The sequence below is a fragment of the Sesamum indicum genome, linkage group LG12, assembly GCF_026168435.1.
Source record: "Sesamum indicum cultivar Baizhima isolate 11 linkage group LG12, ASM2616843v1, whole genome shotgun sequence".
Lineage (NCBI taxonomy): Eukaryota > Viridiplantae > Streptophyta > Magnoliopsida > Lamiales > Pedaliaceae > Sesamum > Sesamum indicum.
Window position 1 is genome coordinate 15,761,771 of NC_142668.1, and position 18,498 is coordinate 15,780,268.

General features: G+C 32.4%; 3 protein-coding genes across 3 annotated transcripts; 1 reads left to right on the forward strand and 2 right to left on the reverse strand.

Annotated features, from left to right (window-relative positions):
• Window positions 1-3,119: 3,119 nt before the first annotated feature.
• LOC105175425 (cysteine-rich receptor-like protein kinase 8) lies at window positions 3,120-7,063 on the reverse strand. Its single transcript, XM_020698413.2, is given in 8 exon segments — window positions 3,120-3,444; window positions 3,447-3,533; window positions 3,639-3,780; window positions 3,916-4,153; window positions 4,310-4,520; window positions 4,619-4,749; window positions 4,838-4,969; window positions 6,017-7,063. Coding segments are annotated over 8 exon segments (1,839 nt in total). The 5' UTR covers window positions 6,831-7,063; the 3' UTR covers window positions 3,120-3,360.
• Window positions 7,064-8,586: 1,523 nt separating this feature from the next.
• Window positions 8,587-11,828, reverse strand: LOC148784900 (cysteine-rich receptor-like protein kinase 26). The gene is made up of 8 exons (XM_088876054.1): window positions 11,602-11,828; window positions 10,715-11,523; window positions 10,221-10,391; window positions 10,008-10,129; window positions 9,702-9,912; window positions 9,361-9,598; window positions 9,109-9,259; window positions 8,587-9,034 (listed from the first exon to the last, which is right to left on the reverse strand). Exons 2-8 carry the CDS (start codon window positions 11,496-11,498, stop codon window positions 8,687-8,689), a joined length of 2,025 nt encoding a protein of 674 aa, XP_088732180.1. The 5' UTR covers window positions 11,499-11,523; window positions 11,602-11,828; the 3' UTR covers window positions 8,587-8,686.
• Window positions 11,829-12,301: 473 nt separating this feature from the next.
• LOC110013014 (cysteine-rich receptor-like protein kinase 44) lies at window positions 12,302-14,984 on the forward strand. The gene is made up of 7 exons (XM_088876538.1): window positions 12,302-12,349; window positions 13,059-13,246; window positions 13,344-13,467; window positions 13,565-13,775; window positions 13,942-14,179; window positions 14,316-14,457; window positions 14,563-14,984. Exons 1-7 carry the CDS (start codon window positions 12,302-12,304, stop codon window positions 14,887-14,889), a joined length of 1,278 nt encoding a protein of 425 aa, XP_088732664.1. The 3' UTR covers window positions 14,890-14,984.
• Window positions 14,985-18,498: the final 3,514 nt, after the last annotated feature.

An 18,498-nucleotide genomic window follows, 5' to 3' on the forward strand; every position in this document is an offset into this window, starting at 1 on the left:
GGTCCATTGTTTCCAAGAAAATTTTCATTTAAATTAGTCGATCCAATCAAACGACAAGTGTATTATACTTACAGTACAATTAATTTAGATTTGATCAGATTTGATTTAAACTAGAATTTCCCATTGTTCACGTGCATATTCCAAGCACAAACCTTTTTCCATGAAAGCAGTAAATGGACTAGTATCATTACATATGATCATATGTTTTAATTATGGTCACTGTCTTTCCAAACAACTACACGGAAAGTCAGTTGAAATTTTCATTTGATTAAGTTGTAGGTATGATATCTTGAGAGCAATGTAGAGCGGAAAATATGAAGTGCATGCTTTAGTAACAAGACAAAGGTACCATTCATCCGGTCCTGCAAAATTAACCCTGTCCAAGAATCTTCAGAAAATCATTATGTTTGGTTTTGTTTTTAACTTATTTTTGGGTATTTTGTGGAGATAGAGAGAGAAAAACAAAGATAAATAAAAATAAGTTAGAGATAGTGTGTATGTTTGGATTTATTTTTGGAGATAATATAAAATAAGTATGTTATGTTTGATGTTGGGTAGTGGGGAAACAAAAAATACTGTTCATTGTCAAATCATGTCTCTTTTATATATATTTATATATATATATGTATAAAAATATATATTATTTATTTAGTTGTGAGTGGATTAAAATAAATATTATTTCCTAATTATATATGTATGGAAATGAAAAAAAATAATTTATGTAAATACACTTTTAAAAATAATTAAATGCACTCTAATAATGGATTAACAATATTTTTTGTTAGTTGTTCTATTCGAGGTGATAAATTTAAATACATTATTCAAATAATGTAATATATGAATTAATCCCGTAGAATAATTATATTATTTTATATTTTTTAAAATTTTTAATTATTCCAATGATGTAGAAAATATTACGTATAAAATATTAAGTGATTAAAATAAAATATATTTATATTTAAAAGTCAAATACTTAGAAACAAGACGAAATATTTAGAAACAAGACAAAAACATGGCAAAACAAGCAATGACAAACATTGCTTCTGTTTTGGGCCATCTCTGAGATGGCCCAAAATCGAAAACAAACATAAGACATGATTTTGTTCTTGTTCTATTCTCTGTTTACCGTAATTCAGGGAGTTGCTCATCCAGATTCCACCACCAAGCTTTGTATTGTTGAATATCCAGATCCCCCCTTCAAGCTTTGTGATACACTTGATTTTGCAGTGGACAGCTCTTATCGAGCTAGCCCCGATGGTCTGCTTTCTATGCTATCCTATGCTATCCCACCTCTCTAAGTCCTATAATACCTCTTTCGGTACGCATTCAGATAGAGTTTATGTTCTCTTCCTGTTCTACAGATATTCCACTGAGAATTTGTGCCAGAATTATATTAATTAAAAAATTAAGAAAGATGTAATAATAATTATTAAAAATATTAAAAAAAAGAGAGAGAGAGAGAAAGGAGTGCGGTGGGCCATCACCTCCGCTTCACTTTCTTTCTTTTTCCTAACCACACACACAAAACACAAATTTCCACACACACACCCCAATTACCACATACACACACTAAAACACAATTAGGTATGCGAAGCAACAGGTACGCGATTTTCTTATTTTGATTTATATAATTATATTATTTAATTAATTCGTTTATTAAATATTATTTATATTAATTGATGCATTATTTAATTAGAATATTTTACAAGTTTGACTATTTAAATTAGTGTCAAATTAAATATCACATTTGATATAAAAATGATATAGTTAGTTAATTAAATTATTAGATATGTTAGATTTTAATTATTATTTATAGTTAATTTACACAATTCTATCGGAATGATTAACTAAATACGTAATTCTATGTATTGTTATTTAATTAAATTATATAGTAATGATAAATTGATAGAAAATTCATAAAAAAGTTCCAAAAATTTTATTTAAGAAATATTATGTTATAAAAAAGGGAATGAGGGTTTTCATGGTAATATAATTTACAGATGTTGTTAAAAACGATAGTAATAAATATATAAGGGGTTTGATTAAATGAATTCTTATGAATTAGTTGATAAATTAAATATGAACTTGGAAAGCTTAGAAAGTGTAGTTATTTGAAATAAAATAGAAGAGGGGTTTGGACATTAATATAAATAAAATATTAAAATATTGGTAGAAAATGTAAAAACATTATATAATATAAAATCTTTGAGCTATAGAGACATGGAATATATTTGTAGGAATGGGGTCAAGAGTTCACAAAACAGTCCATTATGAATAACTCGATGTGATTTTATTTAATTATTTATTATAGCAGTTAATTAATATTAATTTTATTCTTCATTGACTTGGGCATGGACTCCAGAACACGTATTTGATTTAGAATGAAAAACACGTGAGTTCATAAGGACAAAAATTACAAAATTCTTTAAACATCTGTCGCATCATCCATCAATTCAACAAAACATATTTAAATTAATTTACTAATTATATTTCTTTCTTAATCAACTTTCCACCTTTTATTTATCACACGGAAGACTTTTAAATTTATTACATATATTAATTACAAATAATGGGTCCAAGTCTACGAGGTTTTGCCTAATTAACGATGAGACTGAAATGAAACCTCAAAAAATCGTAGGAGAATGAATGTTGTATGACTTGGGATTTAGACTTTGATCTCTCACACTATTACTTGGAAATCAAACTTTAACAAATTACTTAATAGTTTCTCTTTTAAGGACCATGCATGGCACTTATTTCAGTCAATATAATTTGAACTTATGATGTTTATAATATATCAAAGATAAATTTGAGCTGATGAAAGATTATATACATAAGTATTTTTATTTGAAATTGTGTTAATTGTTGAAAGAAATTGTAAGAAAATAAAATCATCCATCGCATATTGAATATTCTAATTTTCTAAAATAAGAAATATTTAAACCCCGTTCGTTTTAGTAAGTTTCGGTCAGTATTATTTTTGTTTTGTCTGAAATGAAAGTAATAAACTACTATATTTTCAATAAATCACAGCCATCAATACCAAATATATATATATACTTATATATATAATAACGACCGATAATTATAAAAATCATATACTAATCATCAATGTTACATAATTAAATCTAATCAATAATTACTATTAAAGTAGAACGACAACTATTGCTAAAGTAGAATAACATCCTATACATTAGTGAAAATTATTACCGTGGATATAACTCAGAGAGTGAGATATTATTTTTGGACAAATGATGAGATTGGGGTTGGATTTCCGAAAGCATTGAAACATTTGAATCATGAGATTGAATGGATAAATAAAATGTAGGCTGAGATGGCATTGCCAGAGTTAAGGAAGAGCTACTGAGCATACGAAGAACAGAACCCATGGTTGGCCTGTCGGATGCATTCTCTTGAACACAGAGTAAACCAATGTGAATGCACCTTAACACCTCATTCATGGAACCCGAACCAGACCTCAAGAATAGGTCCACCACATTTCCAGCTGTTCCTTCACGCCAATTTTTCCACACCTGTAAGTGTAACAATTGCCCATCTCAAATCCATGGAATTGCTTATTAGTTTATGTATAATATTGGCTCCAACTATTCTCTTTTTTTCTGAATTTTCTTACTTACAAAGCTCAAGAGAGTCTCCCCACTTCGGAAATAACTGTTCTTTTGTCCACTAATAATTTCGAGAACTAGCACTCCAAAGCTAAACACATCTGACTTAACAGAAAATTGCCCGTGCATTGCATATTCTGGTGCCATATATCCACTGAAATATGAAAATTATAAAAATATGTAAGCGTGGAATTATAATTATGTATGATATATCTGTAAATCAATTAAGAATAATGACAAAGCGTTAGGAGTTTATACATGAGTGATGATGGTATTACAACATACTTACTAGGTTCCAACAATTCTGTCGGTGTTTCCTTGAGTTTCATCGTTCCGTGATAACCTGGCCATGCCAAAATCTGCAATCTTGGGGTTCATGTCTCCATCTAAAAGAACATTACTTGCTTTGAGATCTCGATGAATGATCCTAATTCGAGAATCTTCATGTAAGTAAAGAATTCCCCGGGCAATACCCTCTATGATCTTGTAGCGTCTTTCCCAATCTAAACGTGAACATTTGATCGGGTCTGTGTATCCAATTAAGAAGACACACAGATATATATATATGTCATTTCTACTGTTTCAAAAAAAAGTAATGTTTATAAAGATGCTTAGTCATTACTAGAATGGATGCCGATTCATGCAATGAATGATGTTTGATGAAATTAAATAATAAACATTACCAAATATGAACTGGTCTAAACTTGCATTTTGAACGAATTCATATATTAGAAGCCTCTCAGTTCCTTCTAGAGAGAAGCCCAAGAGCCTAACCAGATTCCTGTGTTGAAGCCTGGCCACCAACAAGACCTCATTTTTGAATTCTATATTACCTTGTCCTGAATTTTTAGACAGTCTTTTGACTGCTATTTCTTGCCCGGTTAAAAGTTTGCCCTGAAATCAAAACAATATAATTAATCAAAATTAACTAAACTATTAATTACGTTCGACATCATATGTTCATTGAAAGAATAATATATTTAAATAATTACCCAGTAAACAACCCCAAATCCACCTTTGCCCAACTTATTAGCATCAGAGAAATCATTTGTTGCCGCTCTGATTTTGCCAAAATCATATTGCAGGGATTCAACCGTGCTAATCTCATCAATAGCTAATTCATCTAGTAAAAGAATTAACGAATATTATTTAATTAGTTGGGCTAAAATAAAAACCACGATAAGATAATCCATGAGAAGTGTATATGTTACCCTCCAGGAGTTCACGTGGCCTCCGCTTTATTCTTTTACTCAAGTAGATGGCAGCACAAGCGGCAAGCGTCACAGATACAGCAATTGCAACAGTGATGATGATAATATTTCGAGTTTTATTACCTTTTCTTCCTACAAAATTTTGCCAGATCAGAAAATTGTTAAATATAGTGTGTATGTAGAATGTACATTCACATAAGTAGACATGGAAACTCCAGTCTCCTTTTCGTTTTTTTTTTTTGCCTTTGTGCGAGCATGCATGTGTTTATTAGTTTGACTGTTCATATAATTGATAGACACGCGTATCACACTTACTTTTTGCCATTCATTTTTTTTTAATGAAACTTGAATATGAGATTAAAAGTGTCAAATTTTTTAATTTTGCGATATTTTGAAAATCTTGTAAGTTATATGACTAAATTTGTCGATCTTTTTAATTTTAAAATTATTTTAAAATTTTATAAATTAAATGATTAAAAGTGTTGACCTCCTACCTCGCGGGACTAAATATATAATTTCAGCCCCTATCATTATTCATGTACCTTGTCTTATTTATAAGCATTGATCTTTTGGACAAATTACAACTTTCCTTGATATTTGATATAATTACGAATACTTTTTTGTTGTTTGAAAAATAACAAATACTTATATAATATTTGATGAAATTATCAATTTTTCCTTACTGTAATTTTTTTTTAGAAAACATTAAAAATTTGTAAAAAAAAAATCGAATAGGTGGAATGGAAAATTTTGAAAAAAATATAAAAAAGAAAGTATCCACTTAATTTATAAAAAAATTTAAAAAATAAATAAAATTATGATTCTTAGTTCCCAAGACTACTTTGGCTCACCATAAAAAAATGGATGGAAATCAAATGCAGACTAATGAATTCGGCTAATTATTGAACGACTAATAAAATTGAGAAAGTATTAATAATTTTTCAAAAAATGAGAAATATTCATAATTAAATCAAATTTCAAAATGCGTGGTTGTAATTTATTAGGATAACGTTGATACTCCATTAATAAGCTTCTTAATTCTTATTATTGGTTGATCCGCGCCATTCTGACAAATAATCAATTTTGGAAAACAGAATTGTATTAATTAACCTCTTCCAATCTGTTGAACAAAATTTTTCTTCTTAATTAGAAATTCGGGCACCAACCTATGATAATTACCTGGTGGTGGCGGCGGCGGTAGTAAGAGTAAGTGGAGTTCCCTCAGCCTAGTCTCGTTATAGAAGGGATAAAGCTCATATCGAAGATTGCAGCTGGGCATGAGCATTCTCACCCCTCTGGCATTATCACAGCATTCTCGGAGTTCACCAGCTTGGATCAAGCAATCGTCACATTCCTGGGGAGACAAATCTGGAGTACACTGCACTAGCCCATAAATTGTATTATCCAACCCATAAATTGTCCCAATATCAGAAGTATTCCTAAACCCTCCACTAGCCTTCCCCGAAGAGCCCCCGTTCATGGCCGCCTGGACCCGAAGATCATTCATGAGGATTCTCCGATCCTCCCTAAACCGCTCGAGAAAACTCTCGGCACTAAACGTATTCCTCAGGATGATTCGGGGATCAGTAGTTGTCGGTATTCCGTATATGGACTGCAGGTTTGAGTACCGCAACATACAGAATTCATACCATAGAATCGCCCCTTTTTGGTAGGGGCACGACCGTACTACTTCAACGGCCGCGTCTTGGACACAACTACGGCACTGATCAAGGGTTCGGTCGGCTCTGCAGAGGACAATAGCTTCAACTGTGTCCGAGTTTTGCCCCACGGATACGCTGTAGAATCCGGTCTCGTTGATGCTCGAGGCGAGAGAAGAGAGCAGCGAGTTAAGATTTGCGCTGTATGTGCTGTTACTTGTGTAATTTCCTTTGTTCAAACATTGATAGGGATTTTGGTCTTGGGCTGTGGCGAAGGCTACAAGGTTTATGAGAAAAAGTAGCATCACCGAGAGTTTCCAGCTTCCTGTATTCATGACTCTCGGTCTGTCTGTTCGTCCGTCCTAGATTTTTCAGAGAGAAATAGGAAATGGTACAAAAGGAGCACAGGACAGACAGACTTGTTCAATTTTCTCGCTTCAAGAAGGGAGAGAATTAGGTGTATACATGGCAGCAAACACGAGGTGTCCCTCTCCCTCTCCCTCTCCCTCTGTCTCTGTCTCTCTTCACACACACAGAAATTGACACATTCCTTGAACAATTACCGACAAGGCTTCTAAGTTGGAGCAGGTAAGCGTTTTAGAATCTACACTATTGTAAAAGGAAACAATGTTTTTTATCCTCAGTCAAAGTTATTTGATGATAGTTTACGCTAATCTCCTCTCCTTAGCAAATTTTAGGCTAAATTAAATTTGATTAAACATGAATTAATCATATAACAAGTGTAATATATTTATTATATATTGACGTATAATTTTAAAAAAATAATCAAAACAAACATACACTTATTATATAATTAATCTGATACGAGTATACATCATCTGCTATCGATTTTCCTCTCTCATTTTCTTTCCAAACAGCAAAGTGAAAGATTCAGCGAGAGATACAAGAATGTCTTGGTCAAGTTTGTCTTTTCTGAGCTCCATCAGCAATTGTATAATTAGTAAAGCAGTCTGCCCCATTTTTCCTGGACTAAACGATGCACTTGTGAAACCAAAATTCATTTAGAAATATGTGCTTTCTAGAAAGTATATTTTAGTTCTCGCACATTAATAAAATACAAGCGTGTCCCTCGTACTATGCACGAATTTAATTCGATTATGATTAAAATTATATCTTACAAAAAATTTTAAATTATAATGTGAAAGTTAGTTTAGATTTTTTTTTGAATGAGATCAGTAATATAAAATTATTTTTTTTCTCCAAATTATAATGCATCAATATCAATTAAATTTATAAAAATTTAAAATTATCAAAATAGGAATGAAGATCAGATATACATCCAATAAAATTAAAACTTGAGTAATTGTTTTATGTCTTATTTATTTTTCTAATTTTGGATGTAAAGTAAATTATTTTTAATAAAATAATGGTTTTATATTACTACCTATGTAACAAATATGCATATCAATATCATACTTTTTTTTTAATTATATAATGTTACTTTACAACATAATTTTCAATCATAAAATGACAATGTGCTACCTTTGAACGATTTTTTTTTTTAAGGAAAAGATGAATTTTACAAAACTTATCAAATAACTTATTACCAAGGAAGTACATATATAACGAAGTACTATAATTTGCTATAAAGATAAAAGAATTTAATAAAAAAATTATTTTTTTAAAAAAAAGATAAAATTGTCTAACATAATGAGTTAATTTTGCACCTTAATTTCTTTGTGACAATAATGCAAAATTACCACTTAATTTCTTTGTGAATAGTATTAATAATAACTATGGTACTGTCGTAATAAAATCCCTTGTAATATATATGTTATCAATACTAATACTAATTTTCGGTCAATCACACTGTAAGCCCCAATTTAAAAAGTCACATGCCTGGCATGTGACTTTTTCTGGCGAGTGACTCGACTTTCTGATCAAATTTGTACCAAAATTGAGATTTTTTCAATTTTACGAGATCAAAATGGAACCTTAGTAACTTAAAGGATTAAAACGAGAATGGTCTGATATTAAGGGACGAAAATTGCCTTTAATCCTAAAATGAAAAGCCAATCTTTGTTACCACATGAAAAATGTTGAAAAGCAATAGTTATATGAATGGACATATTTGGATCAATCCTTGGTATTTTTCAACTTTAGCAAATGTGCAACATTTGATTGTCCGATAAGAAACTAGATACATCAAATAAATCTATGGTCTCAGTTATCATCGGGGATGAAACTCAGTGATTGAGGCATCATTTCTGGATGAACGATCGGATTGAGTTGAGTTGTGGTCATGGTTTCTTGAATTGTTCTCTTGGAGGAGTGAGACATCTGAATCATAGCTACTGGGAGCATAAAATGCAGGTTCAGAAGGCACTCCCAGAGTTAAGGAAAAACTATTGAGCATGAGCACAACAGAAGCCATCGTCGGCCTATCTGATGCATTCTCTTGAACACAGAGCAAACCAATGTGAATGCACCTCAGCATCTCCTGCATGGAGCCTGCACCAGACCTCAAGAATGGATCCACCACATTTGCAGCTGTTCCTTCTCTCCAATTTGTCCATGCCTGTAACAATTTGGCATTTCAGATTTCAAGTTTGTAATCCCTAGTATTAATTTATGTACAATTTTCATACTTACGAAGCTCAAGAGGTCCTCCACATTCTCCCCATTTCGAAAACAATTGTTCTTCTGACCGCTGATTATTTCCAGAACAAGTACTCCAAAACTGAACACATCTGACTTAACAGAAAACTGCCCATGCATTGCATATTCTGGTGCCATATATCCACTACATTATGCAGATTATATAATCAATTAACTAAGAATGATTATAATAAATTGTATAGATTTATCTGTCGAGTATTGAAAAATACGTATAAAAATGCTTACTAGGTTCCGACGATTCTGCTAGTGTTTCCTTGAGTTTCATCGTGTCCAAATAACCTTGCCATGCCGAAGTCTGCAATTTTCGGATTCATATCTCCATCTAAAAGTACGTTACTAGCTTTGAGGTCACGGTGAATGATCCTGAGCCGAGAGTCTTCGTGCAAGTAAAGAATTCCCCTAGCAATACCCCCTATGATCTTGTATCGTCTTTCCCAATCTAGATACGATTTTTTTATCGGGTCTACATGTTGCAATTAAAATGATGTCAAAGTCAGATCTCAAGTCATAGTTAAATTGATTAATCAATCTGTAATGAGATGTATTATATACTTTAAGAATATTACCGAATATAAAGAGATCGAGGCTTGCATTCTGAACGAATTCATACACGAGAACCTTCTCTTCTCCTTCTAGGCAAAAACCCAAGAGTCTAACCAGATTTCTGTGCTGAAGCCTGGCAAGTAATAGGACCTCAGTCTTAAATTCCAAATCTCCCTGTCCTGAATTCCTGGATAATCTTTTGACAGCTATTTCTTGAGCATTTGGAAGTTTTCCCTGATAATAAATCACAACATATACAAATATACTTATCTTTAGCTTTGGTTTTAGATATCAGCTTTCGTTCTTAGATACCAATGACATTGCATTACCTTATAAACTGTCCCGAATCCACCTTGTCCTAACTTGTTATTGTCTGAGAAATTATTTGTTGCATCTCTAATTGTGCCAAAGGCAAACTGTAAAGATTCAGGAGTGCTAATGTCGTCGACAGCTGCACCAAGTGAAAGAGAACAATTCAGCCTGAATCTCCACTAGAAACAAAAGATTTTAAAATATGCACTTTAAAGGAGATCAGAACTTACTCTCAGGATCTTCTCTTGGTTTCTGCGTTTTTCTCTTTTTTAAGAAGATCCAAATAGAAGCAGCTAATATCACGCTCGCAACAACTGAAACAACAACAATAATAATAACAGTTGTTGTATTACTATTACCACCATCCTTAACCGCTTGTGTTGTATTACCACCAGGCGTTCCTGCAAAAACCCAGGGATCTTGTTGCTTATGATGCTATCATCAAAGGAAAATCTGATTTCCTTTTTATGTCTGATATAGTGCTTGTCATCAAGAGGTATACTCATCTTATTCTCGCATTTCACTCCCTCGAGTCAGTCCAAAATTAAATGGAATTAACTTTGATTTTTTTTGGCAATTATGAAAAATAGAAAACTAGCTCTCCTGGTTAGGAGAAGAGACATGATTTTGAACCAGGCTCTTATTCATGTGAAGCACACATATATTATCAAGAACAACTTTACCGACCATCTCCCTGAGAATTAAGATAGCTGTATATGATTACCTGGTCCAGGTGGTGACATCACTGGTGGTTCAGGCTGCCGCGCTAGTTCTTGAAGCCTAGTCCCATTGTAGAAGGGATCACTCTCAAAACGAAGAGTGCAGCTGGGCCTGAGCACTCTACCCCCTTTCTTCCCGTCACAACATATTGGTATCTCTGCAGTAGCACCAATCAAGCAACTACTGCAATCGTCTGGCGACAAATCCGGGGTGCACTGTACTAGTCCAAAAATTGTCTGAAAATCAGGGCCACTTATGTTTCTAGCCGCCACCTTCCTCAGAGGACCACCGTAAGCCGCTTCTCCCCGTAGACTGTCTAGCAGAGTTCTTAAGTCCTGCTTAAACCGGTCTGGACTCGTCGCGTTCTGCATATTCCACAAATACCAGCCCGGGCCAGTGGCCAGGATTCCAACTAATGCTTCATTTGAGTATCGCAGCATGCAAAGTTCCTGCCAGTTAATCGCCTGTTTTTGATTCGGGCAAGATGTTCGAAGCTCCGCAGTGGCATTTCGCACACATTCCCGACAGGTATCAAGCTGAATATCTCCTCTGCAGAGCACGACTGCGTTGACCCTATCCGGATTCTGGCCAACGGAGGCGTTGTAGAAACCGTTGCTATCGACATTTGTGGGAAGAGAGGAGAGGACAGCGTCAAGATTAGCCTTGTATGTGCTGTTACTCGTGTAATTGCCATTGTTGAGGCAGGAAGTTTGGGATTGGACCAAGTGCAAGAGGTTTGCTAGAATGAGGAGAACTAAGGCCAGCAGCATTCTTTGAGAACTCATCATTACTAGATTCTATGGAATTACGCTGCTGCAAGTAGAGGTAATCAAGTTTGAGACAGAAAAATTGGAAGATGATGCAAAGAACAAGTTGCTTGCTTCAAGGTACATTAAGAACCCCTTGATATTTGCTTTGAATAAATCCGTTTCTCCACCTCCACCCTTGCTAATTTTCTTGCAAAAAAAAAAAAACCATTAATTTGGACAGAATTTCAACGGAAGCAGTTAGATTTATACAGGGATAGCTGGTAGGAATATTAATAATCAACAAGATTACTACTAAATCCACACAACACAATTAATGATATCAGTTACAAATAAACAACACGATTAATATTTAAGATGATGACACCTAAATTTTCTGTATATTTAAAATGCCAAGTTAGTCAAAAAAATGCAACTCCCTACCTAAAGCAAATTCAATCGGACAAATAAATAAAATGTAATTGAACTCAAAATGGGTAATTGACTTCCAAGTCATTGTTTGATATGGTCCGTAACAATAGTGTCTGAATGTGACAGGAGTGAAAGAGGAGGAGGACAGGCTGGAGTTTACGCGTTTTTGACAATTTCAACATATCACTCTGCAATTTATTTAATTACCATGAAACAGATAGTAGTAATTAAAATATATCGTGAAATAGAAAAGATAAGGGGAAAGTTATAATTTTCATTATTTTCTCTTAGCCATTATATTTGTTGATAAGATTTGAGGGTCAGAGTCAAAGCTAAAAGCTTGTTAATTGCTCTAACTTGCACACAATAAGTATTTATAATTAATTCTCTTTATTCCTTCCTAATTTTGAGAAATGCTTACTGCATCTTACTCAACTTATACCAAAACAAGATTGAATATGGTTGGAGTCTTAGCTATTACTTTTTGTCTGTTACTCTTTCTTTTTTCTTATTTGTTTAATAATAAGTTTCCAAAGATAAATTTCTAAAATTTTAAATTTACATCTAACTCAAACAATAATATTTTCAAAAAAAAAAAAAAGTGTGTGAAGAGAGGGAGAGGGAGAGGGAGAGAGAGAGAGACACCTAATTGTTCAAGGAATGTGTCAATTTCTGTGTGTGTGAAAAGAGAGAGAGGGAGAGGGAGAGGGAGAGGGACTCGTGTTTCTCACTCCCTTTTTGAAGCAAGAAAATTGAACAAGTCTGTCTGTCCAGTTATATCAAATCTCAAGGGAAGTTATAATTTGTCCAAAAGATCAATGCTTATAAATAAGACAAGGTACATGAATAAATTTAATCCCCGTGAGATAGGAGGTCAACACTTTTAATCACTTACTTTATAAAATTTTAAAATAATTTTAAAATTAAAAAGATCAACACATTTTGTCATATAACTTACAAGATTTTCAAAATATCGCAAAATTGAAAAACTTAACACTTTTAGTCTCATATCCAAATTTTATTATAAAAAAAACAGACGGCAATAAGTGGGTGTAATATACATATCCATTAATTGTACGAACAGTTAAACTAACAAACACATGCATCCTCGCACAAAGAAAAAAAAAACAAAGGAGATTGGAGTTTCCATGTCTACTTATGTGAATGTAGACATTCTACATACACAACACATTTAGCAATTTCCTGATCTGGCAAAATTTTGTAGGAACAGAAGGTGGTAATAAAACTCGAAATATTATCATCATCACTGTTGCAGTTGCTGTATCTGGGACGCTTGCCGCTTGTGCTGCCATCTACTTGAGTAAAAGAATAAAGCGGAAGCCACATGAACTCCTGGAGGGTAACATATACATTTCTCATGGATTATTTTATCGTGGTTTTTATTTTAGCCCAACTAATTAAATAATATTCTTTAATTCTTTTACTAAATGAATTATCTATTGATGAGATCAGCACGGTTGAATCCCTGCAATATGAATTTGGCAAAATCAGAGCGGCAACAAATGATTTCTCTGATGCTAATAAGTTGGGCAAAGGTGGATTTGGGGTTGTTTACTGGGTAATTATTTAAATATGTTATTCTTTCAATGAACATATGATGTCGAACACAATTAATAGTTTAGTTAATTTGATTAATTATGTTGTTTTGATTTCAGGGCAAATTTTTAACCGGGCAAAAAATAGCAGTCAAAAGACTGTCTAAAAGTTCAGGACAAGGTAATATAGAATTCAAGAATGAGGTCTTGTTGGTGGTCAGGCTTCAACACAGGAATCTGGTTAGGCTCTTGGGCTTCTCTCTAGAAGGAACTGAGAGGCTTCTAATATATGAATTCGTTCAAAATGCAAGTCTGGACCAGTTCATATTTGGTAATGTTTATTATTTAATTTCATCAAACATCATTTATTGCATGAATTGGCATCCATTCTAGTAATGATTAAGCACCTTTATAGACATTACTTTTTTTTGAAATAGTAGAAATGACATATATATATATATATATATATCTGTGTGTCTTCTTAACTGGATACACAGACCCGATCAAATGTTCACGTTTAGATTGGGAAAGACGCTACAAGATCATAGAGGGTATTGCCCGGGGAATTCTTTACTTACATGAAGATTCTCGAATTAGGATCATTCATCGAGATCTCAAAGCAAGTAATGTTCTTTTAGATGGAGACATGAACCCCAAGATTGCAGATTTTGGCATGACCAGGTTATCACGAAACGATGAAACTCAAGGAAACACTAACAGAATTGTTGGAACCTAGTAAGTATATTGTAATAACATCATCAACTCATGTATAAACTCCTAACGCTTTGTCATTATTCTTAATTGCTTTACAGATATATCATACATAATTATAATTCCACGTTTACATATTTTTATAATTTTCATATTTCAGTGGATATATGGCACCAGAATATGCAATGCACGGGCAATTTTCTGTTAAGTCAGATGTGTTTAGCTTCGAAGTGCTAGTTCTCGAAATTATTAGTGGGCAAAAGAACCATTGTTTCCGAAGTGGGGAGACTTTCTTGAGCTTTGTAAGTAAGAAAATTCAGGAAAAAAGAGAATAGTTGGAGCCAATATTATACATAAACTAATAAGCAATTCCATGGATTTGAGATGGGCAATTGTTACGCTTACAGGTGTGGAAAAATTGGCGTGAAGGAACAGCTGGAAATGTGGTGGACCTATTCTTGAGGTCTGGTTCGGGTTCCATGAATGAGGTGTTAAGGTGCATTCACATTGGTTTACTCTGTGTTCAAGAGAATGCATCCGACAGGCCAACCATGGGTTCTGTTCTTCGTATGCTCAGTAGCTCTTCCTTAACTCTGGCAATGCCATCTCAGCCTACATTTTATTTATCCATTCAATCTCATGATTCAAATGTTTCAATGCTTTCGGAAATCCAACCCCAATCTCATCATTCGTCCAAAAATAATATCTCACTCTCTGAGTTATATCCACGATAATAATTTTTATTAACGTATAGGATGTTATTCTACTTTAGCAATAGTTGTCGTTCTACTTCAATAGTAATTGTTGATTAGATTTAATTATGTAACATTTATAATTAGTATATGATTTTTATAATTATTGGTCGTTATTGTATATAAGTGTATGTATATATATATATTTGGTATTGATGATTGTAATTTACTGAAAATATAGTAGTTTATTACTTTCATTTTAGACAAAACAAAAATAATAGTGATCGAAACTTAGTAAAACGAATAGGGTTTAAATATTTCTTATTTTAGAAAATTATAATATTCAATATGCGATGGATGATTTTATTTTCTTACAATTTCTTTCAACAATTAACACAATTTCAAATAAAATTATTTATGTATATAATTTTTCATCGGCTCAAAATTATATTTGATATAGTATACACATCACAAGTTAAATTATATGGACTCAAATAAGTGGCATGCATAGTCCTTAAAAGAAAAACTATTAAGTAATTTGTTAAAGTTTGATTTCCAAGTAATAGTGTAAGAGATCAAAGTCTAAATCCCAAGTCATACAACATTGATTCTCGTACGATTTTTTGAGGTTTATCTTTAATTAGGGAAAAACCTCGTAGACTTGGACAATTAATATATGTAATAAATTTAAAAGTCTTCGATAAATCTAAGGTGGAAAGTTGACTAAGAAAGAAATATAATTAGTAAATTAATTTAAATATGTTTGATCCGGGTCGAAATATGCGATCTCGTGATTCGATCTCCACTCAAAGCGCCAATTCGTCCAAGACCAGATTTTGGGTTCCCTGAGAATGAAAACACGAACTGTGAGCTCGTCGGGCACGTCCCCGACAATGACCCTCCGACGCTCAAGTTAGGTTGGTCGAATGAAATATGTTCGATCTAGGAGTTCGGTCTCAATTAATGCGTATCAGTTACCTCCTTTATGGCGTGTCGGGGTCTATTTATAATACACAGTTGTACGGTAAGTACTGGGCCACGTGGCCTTATCTCGTCGGTGCGCGTTCTGATCGAACGGTGGTGATTGTCCGGGTTTTCGGTCGGTGTACGCGATCCGAGTCGGGTCCCACGCGACCCGCCTGCTACAATATACGCGGATCCTGACCGCGAAATGACTGTAATGCCCTTAATAAGGGGTGTTTCGGTCCTTTTGCAGATGTGATATTTGAGTACTCATCAATGTTATTGAATTGATGGATGATGCGACGGGTGTTTAAAGAATTTTCCAATTTTTGTCCTTATGAAGTCATGTCTTATTCAATCTAAATCAAATACGTGTTCTGGTCCTTCTGGAGCCTATGCCCAAGTCAATGAAGAAAAAAAAAATATATTAATTAACTTCTATAATAAATAATTAAATAAAATCACATCGAGTTATTCATAATGGACTGTTTTGTGAACTCTTGATCCCATTACTACAAATATAGTCCATGTCTCTATAGCTCAAAAGCTTTTATGTTAGGACTTTATAAATTCTTTGATCAAAAAAATTAGTCCCAATTTATTTTATTCTTTTTAAATTAATTATAATTTTATTGTTATTAACATCTTATAGGTTCTATCATCTTGTTTTACTCAAATATTTTAAAATTTTAATCTTCTAAATTAAAAAAATTTATATTTTATAATTTTTAAAAATATTTTATAAGATGAATGAACTTACATGATCTTTTTCAATAAATTTAGCCTAATCGCCTCTTTCTAACGAGCACAACTACAAAGTTGAATATAATTTAACTTAAAAAGTTAATTTCTCACTTTTTAATTTTTATTTAATTTGAATGTAGAGTAAATATAGTCAAAAGGCAGTCATGTAAAATTTCAATTTTACACATTTTTTATTTAATAATATAATTTATTCTCTTATAATATTATAAATAAGTAAATTATCCTTTTACAAAATAAGCAACTTTCACATCATTTCTTCAAATTCCTCATCCCAATTTAAATCTATTCAAATAATTTGGAGAAAAATACTTCAAATGACGTTGTATTTGAAGAATATAAAATCCATTAATATGTAATAAAGTATATTTCAAATTTAAATTTAAAAATTTTGAAATTCTTTAAATTTGAAATTATCCGAATAAATTCAAACAAGTTTTAACCAGTACGATACAGATCATATGTATGATCTAATATTGTACCAGGAAATATATGTAAGAAAATTAAATGTTTACATGTGTTTTTAAGGCGAAACCTCGTAGACAATTGTTGTAGGGTCATGGGTTGGACCAATCAGTCGTGCAATTAATATTTATTTGGAGTGGATGAAAATAAGAGGAAGATGAATAAGAAAGAAATAGAATTAGAAAAATAATTAAATGTGGTGTGGAATAATTGATGGTTGATAGGACCCATATTTGAAGGAGTATTAATGCAATCTTTCGTGCTTTAATGAAAATCATGGAACCCGGAGTCCATGCCCAAGTCAATCAAGAAAAGTATAGTCAATTATCACATCCAATTATTTCGTAATGGACTATGTGAACGCTTCATCTCTACAAATGTGGTACGTATCTCGATAATCTATATATCAATTATATAATAAATATATATATATTTTATCATTTGATGATAAATATATACCTTAATTTAGATAAGATTGATATGGGCTAATATTTCCTACCATGTTACTTTTCACTATTATGAATTAAGCAGGTCATTGCAATGCACGAAGTCTCATAATTTATTATGATTTGTTTTATTATTTTTAGTTATATTGATGTATTAATTGAATCGTTATATTGCTCAATATATTATGATGTTGATATAATTATATAATTACCAGTTTAACAAAATAAAAATAATAATATCATGGTGGCCAAAAATAATAATAATAAAATAAAAGGGGGGGAAAAAGGCAAAAAGTAATTTTCTAAATACTCTCCTCGTCTCTCTCTCTTTGTCTCTTTTCTTGTTGGTTTCCATGGCAGCCACATTCATGATGTAATGGAAACGTTGGATTGTAGGTGCGAAAAGTCACCGTGAAATTAGTCTTTGGTTTAGATGTCACGTACCCATCTCCCATGAATTTCTTGTCGGGAGGTGGGGTGGGGTTAAAGCTGCGTCACCTGTTTATTGTTCTTTCCCTCTTGCCTTTCAGTAATTTGCATTATTTCTATGGAAAATTTGTATTTTTTATTTTACAAAATAAAAGATATTGTATTTTTTGTCCCACAATTTATAAGCTAAGCGTATTTGGTTTCATAGGCTAGTAAATTGTGGCATTTGAAGCTAAGAATGTAATAATTTTTTATCCTAAGAGACCAAATATGCTATAATTTTTATTCTGTGTAATAAAAAATATTATAACTTTTTATCCTATGAAATCGAACATATTAAGTGCCTAAATTATGAAATTAAAGATACAATATCCTTAATTGTATGGGATCAAAATTACGATTTTCTCCCATTTCTCCCTTTATTTGAGAGAAGATGATGGATGCTTAGCCTATTTATTCCTTGGTTTGATATTTATTTGCTTCTAGATGGTTTCGTGTGCGTTGTGACTTTTTCTTTCAGACTTTGAGGTTGTATAAATTTTTTAAGACATTTTATAATATGTCGGAAAACTTATAAAATTTTAAT

Bases quoted from the DNA above. Each gene is read 5' to 3' on its own strand.
- LOC148784900 (XM_088876054.1), bottom strand. From the start codon at position 11,498: ATGATGAGTTCTCAAAGAATGCTGCTGGCCTTAGTTCTCCTCATTCTA. The intron at 9,260-9,360 runs GTAAGCATTTTT...TGCATAATGTAG, and splicing joins AGCAGAATCGTCGGAACCTA to TGGATATATGGCACCAGAAT. The intron at 9,035-9,108 runs GTAAGTATGAAA...AAATTGTTACAG, and splicing joins TGGAGGACCTCTTGAGCTTC to GCATGGACAAATTGGAGAGA.
- LOC110013014 (XM_088876538.1), top strand. From the start codon at position 12,302: ATGCTTACTGCATCTTACTCAACTTATACCAAAACAAGATTGAATATG. The intron at 12,350-13,058 runs GTTGGAGTCTTA...ATGTGAATGTAG, and splicing joins CCAAAACAAGATTGAATATG to ACATTCTACATACACAACAC. The intron at 13,776-13,941 runs GTAATGTTTATT...CTGGATACACAG, and splicing joins TCTGGACCAGTTCATATTTG to ACCCGATCAAATGTTCACGT.